General features: G+C 42.4%; 3 protein-coding genes across 3 annotated transcripts; all 3 read left to right on the top strand.

The window, feature by feature from the left end:
• The first annotated feature begins 997 nt into the window (after positions 1-997).
• wdr83os (WD repeat domain 83 opposite strand) lies at positions 998-3,817 on the top strand. Its single transcript, XM_076014162.1, has 4 exons — positions 998-1,143; positions 2,976-3,081; positions 3,327-3,424; positions 3,586-3,817. The coding sequence occupies exons 1-4, from the start codon at positions 1,094-1,096 to the stop codon at positions 3,650-3,652; spliced, it is 321 nt and encodes a 106-aa protein (XP_075870277.1). The 5' UTR covers positions 998-1,093; the 3' UTR covers positions 3,653-3,817.
• A 651-nt stretch (positions 3,818-4,468) lies between these two features.
• LOC142880284 (putative ATP-dependent RNA helicase DDX5) lies at positions 4,469-12,650 on the top strand. Its single transcript, XM_076014084.1, has 13 exons — positions 4,469-4,623; positions 5,836-6,013; positions 6,203-6,299; positions 6,448-6,581; positions 6,993-7,058; positions 7,418-7,559; positions 7,704-7,864; positions 8,120-8,292; positions 8,663-8,773; positions 9,210-9,271; positions 9,356-9,415; positions 11,045-11,266; positions 11,811-12,650. The coding sequence occupies exons 1-13, from the start codon at positions 4,583-4,585 to the stop codon at positions 12,257-12,259; spliced, it is 1,896 nt and encodes a 631-aa protein (XP_075870199.1). The 5' UTR covers positions 4,469-4,582; the 3' UTR covers positions 12,260-12,650.
• Positions 12,651-13,378: 728 nt separating this feature from the next.
• Positions 13,379-16,992, top strand: polg2 (polymerase (DNA directed), gamma 2, accessory subunit). The gene is made up of 9 exons (XM_076014120.1): positions 13,379-13,502; positions 13,590-14,121; positions 14,671-14,776; positions 15,426-15,531; positions 15,683-15,868; positions 16,126-16,263; positions 16,344-16,424; positions 16,513-16,613; positions 16,709-16,992. The coding sequence occupies exons 1-9, from the start codon at positions 13,416-13,418 to the stop codon at positions 16,872-16,874; spliced, it is 1,503 nt and encodes a 500-aa protein (XP_075870235.1). The 5' UTR covers positions 13,379-13,415; the 3' UTR covers positions 16,875-16,992.
• Positions 16,993-17,494: the final 502 nt, after the last annotated feature.

Below are 17,494 nucleotides of genomic sequence, written 5' to 3'. Positions count from 1 at the left end.
CTCTGGAGCAGGTTGGTGGGTTTTTGAACATTGTGGCAGCAGGAGTGGGATCAAGTGAGGAGGGGCCACATTATTATTCTATTCAACCATCAGTAGTATGAAAAAAAATGGAAGAGTTCTCTGGGGAGGAAAGATCAGGTTAAACTGATCAGGCTAAGGTTGGGGCATTGCTGTCTAGCAAGCAATTTAAAAGTGGAGGGGAAACATGTAAACGGACTGTGTGAGTGTGGAGAAGTAAAGTGTTGCATGTGCTTCTGTCTTGTAAATTGTGTTCTCTGCAGAGGCAGAAGTTGTTTGTTGATTTGGCTGACCTGGGTATCGGAGTTTTTTGCCTCTTAGAACTATCCTTGAATATATATAAATATATATATATTCTCTTTCTTTCTGTCTTTAGATTAATCAGGTTATCATCATTTGAATATGCCGAGTATCTGACAATTAGCTATGCAAATTTACGATCTGTTTTGTTCTCTTTTTGTTCTCTTTTAACACAATAGTTGTATATTGTTGCCAGTTGCCTCCTCTACATCCATCCCTCTCATCATCACCCCCCCCCCCCACACACACACACACACACACACACACACACACACACACACACACACACTCATTTCCCCTCTCTATTTCCTTCTCATCCCCTATCTATCCCTCCCTCAGTCCGCTCATGGCCAGAATGTCACCAAGAATATTATAATAAAACCACTCAAGAAGTAGCTCCTGAAACGACCCGTGTGGCTCACACTCTCAAGATTGACCTCTGAGAATAAACCATTTTGAGATTGACCATCATACACATTCAGAGACACTTCTGCTTGTCATTATGGCCAGACAGGACAAGGGGAAGAAAAAAAAAAGAACTATCCTTGAGGTGGGAGAAAAATCTGACCCTTTTGGGAAAGTTTGTTTGGAAATTTCTTCACTCCTTTGGAGTGTACGAGAGGATTTGAGGTTTTAGAGGAGTTTGGTTGACCGGTGGGGGCAGCATTGCGCCGTATGGCGTACAGCCTGCTGGAAACCAGAAGAAGCAGCAGAAGAAGAAGCAGCAGCAGAAGAAGAAGGATTACAATTTCTGTTTTTACGTTAACATCTCACAATGTCATCCAACAATTCAGCTGACCCGAGAAGACAAGCTAAGATTTTAAGGTAATTACTTGTAAGAAGACATTTAGACTTTGTACTAAATGTAAGCCGGGATGTTGCACATGCTGTAAGGGACGCTTTGCTTCCCGAAACCCCCCACACAAAACGCACGTATATCGTCAAATACGTGTTGCTGTGTGGACATTTCATTCACTAAAGTGCCTCGACAACGCGTTAATCCCAATGACACGTTCTTCGGAAGTTCTCGTTGGTCTACGGAGTCGGTTTTCTCATCATTAAATCCCACACTTTCCGATGGATTACCTGACGTGGCTGTTAGCTACACGATCGCCATCTTGCGTCGGGTCCCCCCAGTTAATGCTGTTCGTAATTATAACAGTGTATTTATTGCTTGGATCGATGGGTTGCAATGTTTTTGACCGACCTAAAACGGTTTAGTTTGTTATAAACGGTAGTAATGTGGTTTCAGGTTTCAGGGATACACCACTGCGGTCAAGCCATCAATCAGTTCGGCAAAAGCTTTCTGCTAGCTCTACGTTAGGCGTTACAGTAATTGAGTGAGCACAATGGCATAAAAAAGAAAGAAAGAGATAGAATAGCTTTTTTTTTTTTTTTTCCAATACTTCAGATTCGTATTTCAGGAAAAGTCCGTGGTGTCGCTCGATGGTTCCATTTCAGGCTGGTAGTACACCACCCCCGATGCCCCTGACTCAGTTTCAGAAAGTTCTGATGTGGCATTTCAAAAATAATGCTCCTCCAAAAATCGACAATTTGTGCTTATACTGTTTTTAATTTCAGATGAATATTTCAGAGCAATTCTGAGCTGTCATTCGATGGTTCCACTTCAGGGTGATAGTAGGCGATAGTGGGTGGTCTCCTGGGGTGGTGGACTACCAATCTGAAGTGGCATCACAGAGTGACAACAGAATCACAATCAGAATTTTCTGAAAGTGAGTGGCCAAGTATTTCAATCAAGGAACCAACCTTAGGTTAAATACTGGGCTCCCCCCAGGTTGTGTTCTTTCTATCCCCAAGCTACTTCTGTGTACACCAACAACATGTGTACCAGTGAAGGTGCACTTTTTAAAGACTGTGCTGACAGCTATAGTTGCACATGTGACCAACATTGGTGCACTAACTCACTACCTGCAGGTAGTATACAATTTGTCCCGAACTTTTACTGAGCTCTCATTGGGGCTCAACACTACCCAGTCTAAGGAGCTGTGCTGTGGGTGCAGGGACAGGGCATCACCCCTGTTCCAGCCTCTAAGCATCCAGCCAGTGAAACAAGTGCAGTCACTCAGGTACCCGGACAAAGAAATTGATACCCTCCTGTCCTTTTAACAGCACAAAGACAAAATGATATACTAAAAAGCACAACAATGTCTCCAGTTCACCTGCTCAGAAACCTCAGAACTTTTCAGGTCAGCAAGGATGTTCTAACTTGGAGTTCCATAGCTCTTCCTGGTACAAACAAACTCGCACTCAAACACAAAAAAAAAGACTCATAACACACATTGTGAATCATGCAGCTAAAATTACTGGCTCTCCCCCAAATCTGATCAACGAAGCCAACCTGATCAAAGAGGGCCTCTCCCACTCCATCCATCAGTCCTTCCAACTCCTATCATCAGGCAGGCATTCTAGTGTTCCACTGGCCTATAGAAACGTATACCAGAAAAGCTTTCATCTCTTCAACAATAGCCATACCTAACATCACAAAATGAACACTACAATCACTCCATATCATTTTCTATGTGTCTGTGTGAATGTTACTTTATGCCTGGAACTTTTGTCAAAGCAACATTTACCTAACTTTCGTCTAATACACAATAACATTTTTTTCTCATTTTTTTTTCTTTGTTGTGTTCTAGGTACAAACCACCAAGCACAGAAACTAATCCTACTCTGGAAGACCCTACTCCTGATTACATGAACCTGCTAGGCATGATCTTCAGCATGTGTGGGCTAATGCTCAAGGTAAACAGGCCTTCACGCATTTGTACCGCTGTTTTATTTGGTGGGAAGAGCTTGCACATTCCCAGCAGTGTCCATTTGTTGGACTTCTGCACTAGCTGCAGTTTGTGGATAACCAACACCATGTTCCACAAGGTTTATCACAGCTGCACTTGACACATACTGCCAACATGCTGGACACTTGGATGAAGAAAGTGCAGAACTCCCAACTAAATGTATGTGTTTATCTATTAATTGTTGTGTTTCAGCTAAAGTGGTGTGCCTGGATTGCAGTCTACTGCTCTTTCATCAGTTTTGCCAACTCCAGAAGCTCAGAGGATACTAAACAGATGATGAGCAGCTTCATGTGAGTCTAATCATATATGATTGCAGACTGCGTTATTGAGCCCCTAATAGTGTCCATTTTTACATTCAAACTACTTAAGCTTGTTTTTTGTTGTTGTTGTTGTTGTTTTTTTTTAATATCTTTGGTGTTAACATTTATTTTTTTCCATTCTGCTCCATCAGGTTATCTATCTCAGCAGTTGTGATGTCCTACCTCCAGAACCCACAACCAATGTCGCCACCGTGGTAGCCGCTGTACAATCAAGATATTTTTGGTGAACTGTAGATGGTGGTGTTTGTGTCCAAAGACCACAGGTTTAATATTAATAATCTTAATTTAGGACACTACATCAACGTTTGTATAGAAAATAATTTACACTGATTTATTCGTATTAAAACATTTGTGACACCATAACTTGACTATTTGTTTTTATTATTCATGATTATCAATCAAGATCAAGGGACAGAGAGAGTTTCATGTGAGACGAGAACTCTTAAAACTCAATCAGAAGACAACTGCTGCACCAGATGGCATTTGCTCTGGTGTTTTGAAAGTCAGTCAGCTGTGGGAAGTACTGCAACATCTTTTTAAAGAGTCTTTAGTTAAGGAGAGTCACAGGGGAGACTACCTGGAGAAACCTCCTGCAGACACAGATAGGACATGCACACTCCAAACAGAAAAGGCCCAGGACTTTGTTTGCTGTTAGTGCCTTGAACCTAAATTTGTTGTTGTTTTCAACATTTAACATTCTTATTTGACCCAATGTTTTCACACCCTAAACAATTTACACTTTCAATAACTGTGAAATAAATCAAAACAAAACTGGTAGCCTAATCATTGGTATGTTATCACAGTTTTGTACTAAAATATGTTATTTAACCGAAATAATTGATTACCGTTATATTTTCTCAATCCAAAGATTGAACGGATTGTTTAAATTCTTCTAAATGGTTTGTGAAATGATGCTGGCTTCGTATTTTGTTAACGTAGTCGCGCAGTGACACCAAAGTCACACAGCCCGTCTGCTTGACGTCACTTCCGTCCACCCGCCCCGTCTGCTACGCGCTGTCTTCCTGACGTCACTTCCGTCCAAACCCCGTAAGACTTGTGCTGCTCTACCGGCAATTTCCTTGTTTACGCCGCAGTTCTCACATCAACAGACGACAACACAACAACACCATGCCTGGCTTTTCAGACCGAGATCGTGGCAGAGATAGAGGGTAGGTCCACTGTTGGTTCGGTTCCGGGTGTCTTGGTGTTCGGCCAAGATGAAGGGTTTTAGCGTACAGCTGCTAGCTGTCATGGCTGCGTACAGTAAACAGAAGCATTCCTGTCGTATCATTAACGCCTCTATTATCAGTTGTGTTTGTGCATTTGTGTGAAAAAGCCGTACAGCAGTCGCTTAAGCAACACAAGTGCATCTGCGTTGACGTGTGTGCCGTGTTCTGTCTTTGCTGTCAATTCGAGGTAAAATGGCAGCTATCGTCAACCCCGACTCCGTGTTATTGCGAATGTGACGCAGTGGTGTGCCGTCTAAGGAAGTACACAGCTTTGGTGGTGTCAAGAATACCTAAGCTTAACTGTCACTTTTCGTAGTTTTGAACGTCTGTGGGTCATTTACCTTGCACACAAAAATGTGGCTTTCTTGACGTGTGACGTTATATTGCTAGTGTGTTTGTTTGATTGATAGATTGGTTGGTTGAGTGATTGATTCTTTCCCCCCCCCCCCTTTTTTTTTTTTTTTTTTTAAATTGAAACGTTTATTTCGAATATAAGGCATTAAAAAAACAGCATCCGATTAAAATCAGTTTTTTGTTTGTTTGTTTGTTTTTTTAATTTTCGACAATATTCGACAAGCAGTGAGAAGAAGCGTAGCTTTTTTTTTTCTCCCACCCCTTCCCTATCCCTTATAAGTTCATTTTAGACACATGAATGCATATACACATGCATATTATCAAGGAAAGACGTTTGTGTTTGTGGGTATGAGTCGAAAAGCACCGAAAATGACCTCGTCACTGGGGTCGCCGATAGGTGAGATCAATCGAAGCTCATTGAGCAGGAGACAAACTACACTCCACGTTAAATTAACAGTATATAACCAAATAAGAACCAAATTGCATGACTAAACAGCAACATGCACAACGGATGTTGGTTAAGTTGCAACTTGAAAGCTAACAATTTGAACAAATACTAATAATTGTTAATAATACTAATTCACAAATTGCTTTTCAAATAGAAAAATAATATGTACAAGTTACATCAACACCGTTTTATTTAACCTGTGGTGCTGAGCATCGCTGCCGCTGTTAATGTGAGGTTCATTAATAGTTTTTTCCTGGTAGTCAGGTAACTGACAGGGAAAACTGAAAGTATAAGAAAGAGCACTTGGAAATAAGATCTTTATTCATCAGTGTCCATTTCTAACTTCTCAGGTATGGCGGTGGACCACCTCGTTTTGGTGGTGGAGGAGGAAGCAGGGGTGGACCCCCTATGGGAAAGTTTGGCAACCCTGGGGAGAGACTGCGGAAGAAACATTGGAACCTTGATGAGCTCCCAAAGTTTGAAAAGAACTTCTACCAGGAACACCCAGACACGAGTCACAGAGCACTTGTAAGACCTGTTCATTGCTGCAATTCTTCATGTTTTCAAAATATCAGAATTTTTTTCAGATATTCTTCCCGGTTAAAAAAGTAAAGGAAAATACAATGTTATAGGCACTCAACAATTCTTATATTTTATGTGCATGTTTATGTGTATGTGCACACTTCCTACTCATCTTTGTACATCTTTATGTTCCAGCAAGAGGTTGAACAATACCGACGAAGCAAAGAAGTAACGGTCAAAGGAAGGGATTGCCCCAAACCAATTCTAAAGTTTCATGAAGCCGCATTTCCAAGTGAGTAAAAAGTTGCACGGTGCCACACAGGTATGTTTGATAAGCCGAGCGTAGTCTTTACATTGGGTCATTTTAGAATTGGGATAAGTAGTATTACTACAACATTTGAATTCTTCAGCGGTTTGACACACACGAGTCATTTCTTCAGGCTATGTCATGGAGGTTATTGACAAGCAGAACTGGACTGAACCAACATCCATTCAGTCTCAGGGCTGGCCGCTCGCTCTAAGTGGCAAGGACATGGTCGGCATTGCTCAGACTGGGTCTGGGAAAACCCTTGCTGTAAGTATTTCTCATCTTGTACCATTTACTAACACATCAAATTCCTAATGCTGCACATGTATCTTTCATATGTAGGTGCAAAATGAACCGTAAAATAGGAATGACAATGTCCTTTAAACTTTATATCTACCTGATGTGTTGTTATTAGAATTCTGCATTTCCACCCAGTTGAACAGATAGCAGTATGCTGTCACTTGGAGTTAACAGTTTGATTGTAGATTGTATTAAAATTATAAAGAAGCATTGTCTAAAGTTCCTATACGGTGCCTTAATGGACTAACCTTTCTTAAGACAGATAATACACTGAAAAATCTGTTCTAGCCGGCGCAAGGAGAGGAAATTTAGCAGCCTGATGTCCACTTCATGTTAACATTTTAACCATCAACATTTCTCTGATCTTTACGTTTTCAGTACCTTTTGCCTGCAATTGTGCACATTCAACATCAGCCCTTCTTGGAGCACGGAGATGGACCTATCGTAAGTGCTTAATATTTCTGGTGAGAAGGCGACATTGGCCGGTGTCTGCACACCACCCACCTTTCCGATGAAGCTCTCAATTTTAAAATAGTTAATAAAGATTACAAGTTTTAGCCTTTATTCTATGCATTGGTACCTTGATTACAATTACTTTTTAATGCTGTGTGTGCCAGTGTAAAGTACCCAGCTTCTAAAAGTGGGTCACTTTTGTCCCTTTTATTCCCCCAACAGTTTGGCCAAATAAATGGCGACACTGTCACAACACAGTGCATTTCATCTACCCATATTATTAGTGGCTTAATTTGATTACTGTGATAACTACACAAATATGAATTTGAAAACTTTTTTTTCCTTTATAGTGCCTGGTGCTGGCACCAACCCGTGAACTAGCTCAGCAGGTGCAACAAGTTGCTGCTGAATATGGCAGGGCCTCCCGCCTCAAGACCACCTGCATCTATGGAGGAGCACCCAAAGGACCTCAAATCAGGGACCTCGAGAGAGGTAAGATCCCTTGCACGGAAATGATCCAACCCTGCTTGATCTCATGGAAGTTTGGGATTGCTCTTTGTTATTTAACGTTAAATTTGTAAAATTTCAAATGTGACAAATCGTTTTCCTGTAATTTTTTTATTCCCCTTTTTTCAGGAGTGGAGATTTGCATCGCTACCCCAGGTCGTCTCATTGACTTCCTTGAGTGTGGTAAAACCAATTTGCGCCGTTGCACCTATCTGGTGCTGGACGAAGCCGACCGCATGCTGGATATGGGTTTTGAACCGCAAATCCGCAAGATAGTGGAACAAATTAGGGTCAGTTTCAGTCCATTCTCTTTAGAAAATGAAATGTACCTACCCACTCATATGACTGTCGGAAATATGGCAAAGTCAGTTTCATTACAGATACTGTAATATTTTACTTTAAATATCCTTAAATGTCAGATAAGTAAATGCTTTGCAGGTTACCCACTGACTTTGTTATGAAGACAAATTCAGACCAGAATCCTTGAATTTTCAAGACGGTGTACTAACCTGACTTTGATGTCCCTTATTTTCCCTCTCGCCCAGCCTGACCGTCAGACCTTGATGTGGAGTGCTACTTGGCCAAAGGAAGTTCGCCAGCTGGCTGAAGACTTCCTGAAAGATTACGTCCAGATCAACATTGGTGCACTGCAGCTCAGCGCCAACCACAACATCCTGCAAATAGTTGATGTTTGCAGCGACATGGAGAAGGAGGACAAGTGAATATCAATTTCATACTTCCTAATCAGCAAGTCTGTCGAGTATTTGTGACAGTCCTCGGTCGACCTAGGTTCAGAGCCCTGCCTCAGCATCCGTGGATGGATGAGAAATTTAAAGAAATGTCATTGGTCGAATGAACATACAATCTAGCTTTCCTAAGTACCCTTTATCTTACATTTAGGGTTAAATTGATGCTTAATTGACTTGTTAGACAATAAACTGAGGTCAGTTGGCGATGTGGACAAATGTTCCCCTCCCCTCCCCCCTTCAGTGCTGAGAAACTCAAAACTAACAAACAAACTCTGGGGTTGTGAGAGTCTGGCATTGATTTCCCCTCAACTTTTGCCATGTTTGTTATCATTTGTTAAGATTGCTCCGCTTGCTGGAGGAGATAATGAGCGAAAAGGAGAACAAGACCATTATCTTTGTGGAGACCAAAAGGCGGTGTGATGAACTCACAAGGAGAATGCGGAGAGATGGGTAAGGATGCACCAGTTCAGTTCAATGCTTCGGTTCGGTTACATGTGCGACACAAGCCAAATGTTTCCGCCTGTGGCGAACTTCAAATTGCCACAGTGCTGTCAAAGCCAGTGAAGAGTGAAGCAAAAAACCCCTTGACCATGAAATAAACCACCAGTGCATTTCTTTAAATAAAATAAAAAAATACCATCTAACATACAGTATGAATCTCTTAAGCAGCATAGAGTCGGCTCTTGCTTTCTTACTTTTTTCAGGAGTTTCAAAATGCAGCTAGCCGCAGTTCAGTCTTATAAAGGAATCTTATTTATTTTTTAAATCCAGTGCAGTCATAGGACCAATTGGAAATGCTGTCTGTTGGAGGCTTGCAAGATGGATGAGAACTAATTCCGCATTTTGCTGTTTTTATTATTCCATGTAAAACACCTGGATTCTACAGATGGCCTGCAATGGGAATCCACGGAGACAAGAGCCAGCAGGAGCGGGACTGGGTTCTTAATGGTGATTTGGAAGATACAGAGAAAATTATTCTTATTCCCACCGCCTGGCTGCTGTATTGCTGAATCACTCTTCCTCTTCCCTCAGAGTTCAGATACGGCAAAGCTCCGATCCTCATCGCCACCGACGTGGCCTCCCGGGGTTTAGGTTAGTACATCACTGAGTGGCACCGCTATTTTATTTTCCTTCTTTAAAAGTGAAACGGCTATTTTAAAGAAAGTGTTTTTGCTTTCTTTAACATTTCTATGCATTTTCTGAGTTTTTCTCACCTTAAGGTGGAGTCTTTGTGGCAGGCGCTAGGCATGACAGTCCCAGGCCTGGAGAGTGAGAAGGATTTTGGAAGTGCTCCACTGGCATGCCACCCAGTGGGCCTAGAGAGGTGACAGCTCTTGTGTGCCAGTGATCTTCAAAAGGCTGTGTGGCTAAGCCTTTCTCTCGGATTTTTTGTTTTTCCTTGTCGAAGCACACACACGCACACACACGCACACACCACACAAACACACACACGTCTGTTCTCCGTCCACGGATTTCACCTGACAGTTGCCATCCAGCTTTTTCCAACTGAAACCTTTAAAAAAAAGAAAAGAAAAAAAGAGACAGACAGATGCTCATTGCTGTGACTTTTGTCATGCATGCTGTTTTCTTAGGAGAGCGCTGTATTGCACGTCACTTGTTTCAGATTTGGAAAAATATGATTCTTTTTTTCTTTTACTTTTTTTTCTTTTTCCGCAGCTTATATCACATAGCACGACTGCTTGTGAAGCCTTTTCTACAGCCTCAGGTGTGTTCTCCTCACTTTAAAGGGCTGGATTTTTTTTTTTTTTCCTTTTCCGTTTTTCAAACGGAGAGAGCAGTTTTGAGATGGTTTACTTGTCTCAGCAAATTAAAGAGACCTGGCACATGCATTATGGGCTTAGTGGGAGCACCTAGTGTGAGCAGAAGGAAAAAAGTGAGACTAAAGTTCAAACTAAAGTTCCTCCCTCGCCTGCGTTTTCTTAGTCATGTCGAGACCTGCCAATGAGAGACATTTTCTCAAGTGAACACTGGCTTCTTGGAAGATCTTGCCTGGATGAGACTACTGATGGGGGGGGCTGTTGTTGAGGATCGTTCTGGCGCCCGAAGGGATGCCGCACAGTTCAGTGCTTGGGCCTCTTTTCATTTTTTTTTTTTGCCCCTGTTTCAAATCAGTATTTTGATCTATTTTGTCCTGGCAAGACATGCAGTGCGGCCTTAAGTAACTAACTTTTTTTCTTTTTTTTGCGAATGTACTGGGAAAAAAAAGTGGACCTACACCAACAACAAAAAATAGGCTGAATGGTCCTGTATTGGCTACGAAGGAGGCCCCCAGTGCATATCGTGGCCCTACTGCGTAGAAGCTCCTGGATGTCACTTGACAATTTGTGGGGGATTGGGCTGCATTGGGAAAGGACTAGTGAATGCATACTCCTTTATGGTAAGCCTTAAATCCATCTTTTCCATCTCCCTTGGGTAACAAGAGAGAATGCGCTTTGGATCATTTAGATTCTAGTACGCAATGGAGTGTGCATCGTTTCTCTCTTCCCACAGTAGTTTTCCCATGGAGTAGATGTGTGCGTGATGGTTCTACTGTCTTAACTCCTTGCCTCCACAGCTCACCCACCGTTTTTTCCCCCTCCCCCATCCGTCGCAGCTCTTAACTTTTTTTTTTTTTTTTTGTTCTTTGATCTGGCTGTTGTGGTGTGCAAAATCCTTTGTGGCCTCCGTGTTTTGTTTTGCCACACTGCAACACTTTCACAGATGTGGAGGATGTGAAATTTGTCATCAATTATGACTACCCTAACTCCTCCGAGGATTATATCCACCGCATTGGACGCACAGCCCGGAGTCAAAAAACGGGCACGGCGTACACCTTCTTCACCCCCAACAACATGAAACAAGCGGGCGACCTGATCTCTGTGCTGCGCGAGGCCAACCAGGCCATTAACCCCAAACTCATCCAGATGGCAGAGGACAGAGGAGGTAACTGCTCCTGTAACTGTGAACTGTTTTCAAAGATGCATTGTAATGAAATGTTCTTATTATCTTGGTTTATTTTATTACTGCTTTTCTCCCAGCTAAGCAAAAAGGCCAGATTCATACTGCATATTTTCTATATCACTTATTAGAATGTATGTGGGATGGTTTGAAATAGAATAGAATAGAGATTTATTGCCATTTGTACAAGTTTAAAACGGGTAAAAAAAAAAAAAAAAAAAAGGGACATTGGACGAATGCAATCCTTTTGCAAAGGTGCTAACAGTGCATTAGGCTACAAGCCTATATACACTATAAATATTTACATTAAATATATTACAAAAATAATAGGGAAAAGGCAATTAATGAAGAGCTAGAAAAGGGTTTGACTTGGTATGGTTAAATAAATATTGCACATGAGGTAGTAATAAGTAGTGTATTTTCATTCATTCATTGTTGGCTCATTATTATTATTGTTATTATTATTACTATTGTTATTATTCTCATTATTAATTTCAATGTGTTTTTGGTCTTTCTCCTCCTTGTCCAGGTCGTGGAAGAGGGGGAAGAGGTGGCTACAAGGACGACCGTCGTGATAGGTATTCTGGGGGAGGGAGGAGCAGCTTTGCCAGTGGCTTCAGAGACAATGACAGAGGTTTCGGCGGTGGCGGGCCTAAAGGTGCCTTTGGTGGCGGTAAGGCCCAGAATGGAGGGAGCTGCATCGGTAACAACGGTAAATCAGGTGCTGCCTATGGCAACAGTAGTTTCGGCAGCAGCAATGGACAGGGCAACTTTGGTGCGCCAGGTCATCAGGTTGGTGCCTTTGGGAACCAGAGTTTCCAGGGGCCGCCTCAGTACGGGGGCGTGCCCAGGGCCGCCCCCAACACCATCAATCACCCGCCCTTTCCTTTCAGTTCCCAGCCGCACCCACCGGCTCAGCAGCCTCCGCCCCCTCCACCAATGGTGCCCTACCCCATGCCACCACCTTTTCCACAATAGATGCCATAAGCAGGCATCGTATGTAACCAACTTGAATTTTTGTTAAGCCTTGAACCTTTACAGCACCATCATCATCTTCATCATCATTATTATTATTATTATTATTATTATTGTTATCCTTTTTTGTGCTTGTACTGGTAAACTTTGCTTTGCTTACAGCGGGGTTGGAATTGTTTGATAAACCCGGAGTGTTAAATGATGTCACACATAGGCATGTCTCTCGGCACAACTTGCTGCTCTTTTCCTAGACCGTTTCTCTTTTGTTTGTAACATTCCTAATTTAATTTCAAACTAGGTGATTCAGTGTTTTCAGTTTGTGATATCGGTAATGTTATAGTGATCATTAAAAAAGGGTCTTTGTTTCCCTTTTAAAATAAAAGTAAGAAAATGGGACCATGGTGTTGTGTTGTCTGTCGAGCGAGAAATTACCTAATTAGGAATATGTATATATATTCACTAGTAAACCAGGATACGTTCTATTTGATGTATTTAAAAATATATAAATAAAAAAATTTACCTGCAATGTTGCACATCTCAATCTAGGGCAAGGGTGGACAAATTCTTTTGACTGGTGGGCCACAATGGGTTCTAAAATTTAAGAGAGGGTGCAGGAGCAGACAGACGGAGTGTTTTGGTGACCCACCTCGTAGGAGGACAAAATATATTTCATCAGATATGTAGAAAACATGCTTTCATGTCTATTGAAAATGAACAAAAGTGTTACAACAAAATATCAATCTTTGGAGCCCCACAGTATTTAGCTCTTTATTGAAATGACTGTTAAAAACACTGGGGGAAAAAAAAAGATGAAATACAGCCATTTAATTACTTACTATTTAAAATAATCTCGTCAAATTGGGCAGACACCTATGGGGCCGCATATGGCCCCTGGGCCGTAGTTTTCCCATGCCTGATCCAGGAAGTATTCCAGGTAGGAGATTCAACAAACTAAGTCTAAACGATATACTATATGAAACTTAATATATTACACATCAGATATTATTAATATAAACATTTTGCTTCAGAGCAATAGCAAGGAAATAGCGGCGATGTTTTTGTTATTTTACACCCCACCACTAGATGGCAGTATAGGAAAGAAAAACACCCACCATGAGATATGGAAAAATACGGTTTCCGGGTCGTAGGTCACACATGAATGTGTCTAACGCTTGAGATCGTTGTGGGCGCTGCTGTGGAAGGCAAACTAAAGGCAGATTTTCAGTCTTTTGTCAATGTTGACTCAGTGAGCAACTTTATTTAAACCGAGTTTCAATGCGGTTTTTTTTTAAGTCGCTAACAGGGTTAAAACGTTTTTCCATTTGTTCTCCAGTTGTCCGGACGTCTGAACAAGTCTGCTGCCTCCCATGCGTCCCCTACTACTATGTTCCCCTACTGCGCCAGAAACTTCACATTACACCGCCGCACACTGCTGAGACCCCCGCTGTCTCTGCATCACCCCAGAAAGCGCTGCAGTCCGCCGTCCGGTGGGCAGCAAGATCAGGTCGTCTCGTTCCTGCAGCTCTGTGTGGACAGCCACTACATCTCACCCGGTCAGAGGAACATCGAGTTGTTTCAGCAGGGCAACAGTTGTAGCTATGGACCACTGGGCATGGAGCTCAAGAGGAACCTGTTGTCGCAGTGGTGGCACTCCCTGAGCAGCTCCCCGGCGCAGGTGTTTGGTATAAACACGATCAACTGCAGCGAGGACAATGCAGCTAGTGGACAGGGGCGCTTCAGGGTCGTTGAGCCCAAAGACTTTGAAGATGTGTTCAAACAGGAGCAATTAAGCAAGGAGAAGGTCATCCAGAAGGTCCGGGAGCTCCTGCAGAGGTCGTCGTCTCTAAGAGCAAGCCTTTTTCAAGGTATTTAAATAAAATAATTTTATGTATTTATTTGCATATAATGTTGGAAAAAAAAAAAGAAAACATTCAATATAGAAAATGTGCAGGAGACTCTATTCAAAATATCAATAAATTCACACAAGAAAGATAATAATAATAATAATAATAATAATAATAATAATGATAATAATAAAATACAAAAAATTAAGACAAAGTACAACAGATAGCAGACCAAAATTTTTAAAAAAAAAAAACAGATCAGATTACATGTTTGATACTGTACATACAAAGAAATAATTCAACAAGAAGGAAGAAGAAAAATAAAAACAGGTAAAGGGACTCAATGATAGAGTAAATACAGAGCATAGGGGGATGACAATTTGTGCACTGACTCGTATAAACTGTAATGATAAGCCCACTTTCACAGATGTGGGCAAAATGTTACAATGTGAAGATTGAATAAATCTTGTTTGGTCTTAATTTTGAAAGTTACATTTACTACCTTTTGTCATTGGGCATAAAAAAAACACATTCAGAACACCCATCTGTTTCTGTTTGGTTTTTTTCTAGGTGCATTAGAGGAGTTTGTTACTGTGATGGAGCTGGTCAACAGGAGGCTGCCCTTTGGCCTGGCTGAGACTGGTCTCTGTTTTCAGCCTTCAAGAGGTTCTGGTTGGTGAGGCTCTGTCTGCTGTCAACAATCATCAACAGAGTATAGCTTGACTTCCTCTTATTGATGGTTGCCACGGTGGTATTGGGGTTCCATTAATATGGGCTTTGCGCCTAACTTCAGGTCAACATACCCAGAGTTGATTGAACTAGTTCAGTTCAGCTGTTCGGGAACCAGCTACTCAGAGTTTATCTCATGGTCAGTAAACTCTAGAGTTGACTAGGATTACATTCTGAGTTGGTTGAGCCCTCTACCTGGCATTCCCCCCTTGTTGACCGAGAACATTCACAGATATATATACTGACACATCTGTGACTATACTGACAAGATGCAGCCAGCTGAGTTCTTATTACAGTTATCATTTAATGAAATGTATTGGGCGTACCGTACAAAACCTTTCCAGTGAGCCACCAAGAGCAAAAGAACCATGTAGACTCTCTTTTTTCTGAACTTTTGTCAATGAATCTTTTTAATGATTTTGGTTTAATTGGAAAGATTTGTCAGACCCAACTCCTCATTCTCCTCCTTTTTCTTTTTCTCTGTCTCTCCTTCTAGCTAGTGTATGTAGTGCTTTCAAATTATGGCCAGCAATGATGAAGAACATGAAGTATGTACTGAAATTGTAATGTAACTTTTGTTCCTTTTTCCTTGCCAGCCCTGCCGAGGTCACCCAAACATCCTTAGTGTGGTTCTGCTCCCCTCGCACCTCTTCCCAGTGGCTGCATCACTGGACAAGACAAAGACTCAAGTGGTGGAGGAAGGTGAGTGTCTGCTGATTCCCCACAAATGTTTGGAAGTGAGGTCTGATCTCACATCTTCACTTCTGAAGATAAATCACCGGTGCTGCCATTGACTGCAGCCAAACAGACATAACATTTTTGTATCCAACCAAGCACATTGAAATCTTTCCAGTTTGCACTGTCTCCATCAGACTTCAGCAGCACAGAGGTGGCAGAGGAGGAACTTGAGGAGCCGGCGTCTCATGGTGTGAGGATCCTGTACAGGTTCCCATGGGGACAGGAGCCACTGGAGACCCTGTGGATGAGAGGGAATAGTGAGCTTCTGCAAATGCACAAAGGTGTCCGCTCCAAACTGCAGGTCAGTCTCCTTCATTGTTTTCTATCTTATTTCTATAGGTTTTACACAAATTTGTTGATAACCGTATGGAGAAAATCAGGTTGAGGATTGTGTCAGAACATGCAAAAGCATGCAGGTATTGGTAGTTTGACTGTGCTGTCACGTGTTCAAACTTCTGCTCATTGTAAAACTGACAGATTTTATAATGACAGACTCCTGTTTGAGGTTAAGTTGCCCAACATCGATCTGATTTACATTGGGTACCGTCTGCGTTCCAGAGTCGCGGTGGTCGTAAGTCCATTCCCCATGTTATATCTGTGAGTGGGAACGTGGACCGAGGCATGATGGCTTTTCTGTCCAACTCACTTCAGCAGCACAAGAAAGACGGCAGCAAGCAGAAGCTGCAGCAGAGGAAGGTATACAGCTGTCTTTTGTAATGTTTCGCCTGTTGATCCTGTTGATGTTCCTCTGAGCTTTGAGTCACTGCTGATTTTAGGTGCTGAAGCTGCATCCAGTGTTGGCTCCGGTTAAAGTAGCACTTGAAATTGGTCGAGGAGCAACTGTGGAACTGAGACAGGTCAGGAAAATGGGACAAGACCAGGGTTTCAGTTTCCCATTTTTCAAAGAAAACATTGTTTTGACAGTATTTTTATGTTTTGTTGAAGGTGTGTGAAGGGCTGGCACTGGAGCTGTTGGAGGCCGAGATCTCTGTGTGGCCCGGGTACCTCAAAACACAACCAACATCAATGGAGCAGCTGACCGCAAGGTAAAGTTTGACCCATCTCAGGTTTTGGTTTACACCGCTTCCTCACAGCGTCCCTCTCACCGATGTGCTGCACCTGCGGGGTCTTTTCGCTTCAGGTACGACGAGATGGGAGTTCTCTTCACCGTGGTGACGAGCGAGAACACACTGGAGAGCGGCCTCCTTCAAGTCCGCAGTCGGGACACCGCCATCAAGGAGACCATGCACATCTCCGAAATTAAGAAGTTTCTCCTCAGATACGTCTCTGCTGCGGACAATAGTTGAGGCGATTCTGTCGTCTGTGCCACCTCCAGTTTGTTTCTCTGAGGAGTTGTCAGTTGCCAGACAGACTTGCAGAATACATGTAGTGTTTTTGTATAAATAAATAATTTTGTATCCCTTGTGCTGTGTTGTGGTTGAGTTGAAAGAAGTTGATATTTTTATTTCTCCACGGTACTTTTGGCTGATAAGTTGCTGTTCCTTGTGTAGTGGAATAACGCTGCTTTTATGGCCCAAGAAAAATGAGGAAATTGACAATTTACTGAGCCTACTTTGATTCAAAATGATGAATTTTAATTTGCAGAACAACTTCTATGTCTTTGGTTTGATTTTGTTTTGTTTTTTGGTTGCTGGTTTGTTTTCCATCCATCCATCCAACCGTCTTCTACCGCTTACGCGGAGTCGGGTCGCGGGGCAACAGTCTGAGAAGAGATGTCCAGACTTCTCTGGCTCTAGTCACCTCCTCCAGCTCATCCGGCGGGACCACAGGGCGTTCCCAGGCCAGCCGACAGACGTAGGTCCCTCTAGCGTGTCCTGGGTCTTCCCCAGGGTCTCCTACCGGTAGGACGTGCCCAGAACACCTCTCCAGGGAGGCGTCCAGGATGATGTACAAACCATTTGAATGA

Source organism: Nelusetta ayraudi, unplaced genomic scaffold (assembly GCF_046127955.1).
Source record: "Nelusetta ayraudi isolate G7.1 ecotype Tasmania unplaced genomic scaffold, CSIRO-AGI_Nayr_v1 ptg000006l, whole genome shotgun sequence".
Classification (NCBI taxonomy): Eukaryota; Metazoa; Chordata; class Actinopteri; order Tetraodontiformes; family Monacanthidae; genus Nelusetta; species Nelusetta ayraudi.
This window is presented reverse-complemented; position numbering and strand designations above follow the sequence as displayed.

Excerpts from the sequence above, each read along its gene's own strand:
- wdr83os (XM_076014162.1), top strand. The coding sequence starts at position 1,094 with ATGTCATCCAACAATTCAGCTGACCCGAGAAGACAAGCTAAGATTTTA. Across the intron at positions 3,082-3,326 it reads TGTGTGGGCTAATGCTCAAG|CTAAAGTGGTGTGCCTGGAT; the intron begins GTAAACAGGCCT and ends GTTGTGTTTCAG. Across the intron at positions 3,425-3,585 it reads CAGATGATGAGCAGCTTCAT|GTTATCTATCTCAGCAGTTG; the intron begins GTGAGTCTAATC and ends CTGCTCCATCAG.
- LOC142880284 (XM_076014084.1), top strand. The coding sequence starts at position 4,583 with ATGCCTGGCTTTTCAGACCGAGATCGTGGCAGAGATAGAGG. Across the intron at positions 4,624-5,835 it reads GATCGTGGCAGAGATAGAGG|GTATGGCGGTGGACCACCTC; the intron begins GTAGGTCCACTG and ends CTAACTTCTCAG. Across the intron at positions 11,267-11,810 it reads GATGGCAGAGGACAGAGGAG|GTCGTGGAAGAGGGGGAAGA; the intron begins GTAACTGCTCCT and ends CTCCTTGTCCAG.
- polg2 (XM_076014120.1), top strand. The coding sequence starts at position 13,416 with ATGTGTCTAACGCTTGAGATCGTTGTGGGCGCTGCTGTGGAAGGCAAA. Across the intron at positions 15,532-15,682 it reads GACTCAAGTGGTGGAGGAAG|TTTGCACTGTCTCCATCAGA; the intron begins GTGAGTGTCTGC and ends AAATCTTTCCAG. Across the intron at positions 16,264-16,343 it reads AGAAGCTGCAGCAGAGGAAG|GTGCTGAAGCTGCATCCAGT; the intron begins GTATACAGCTGT and ends TGCTGATTTTAG.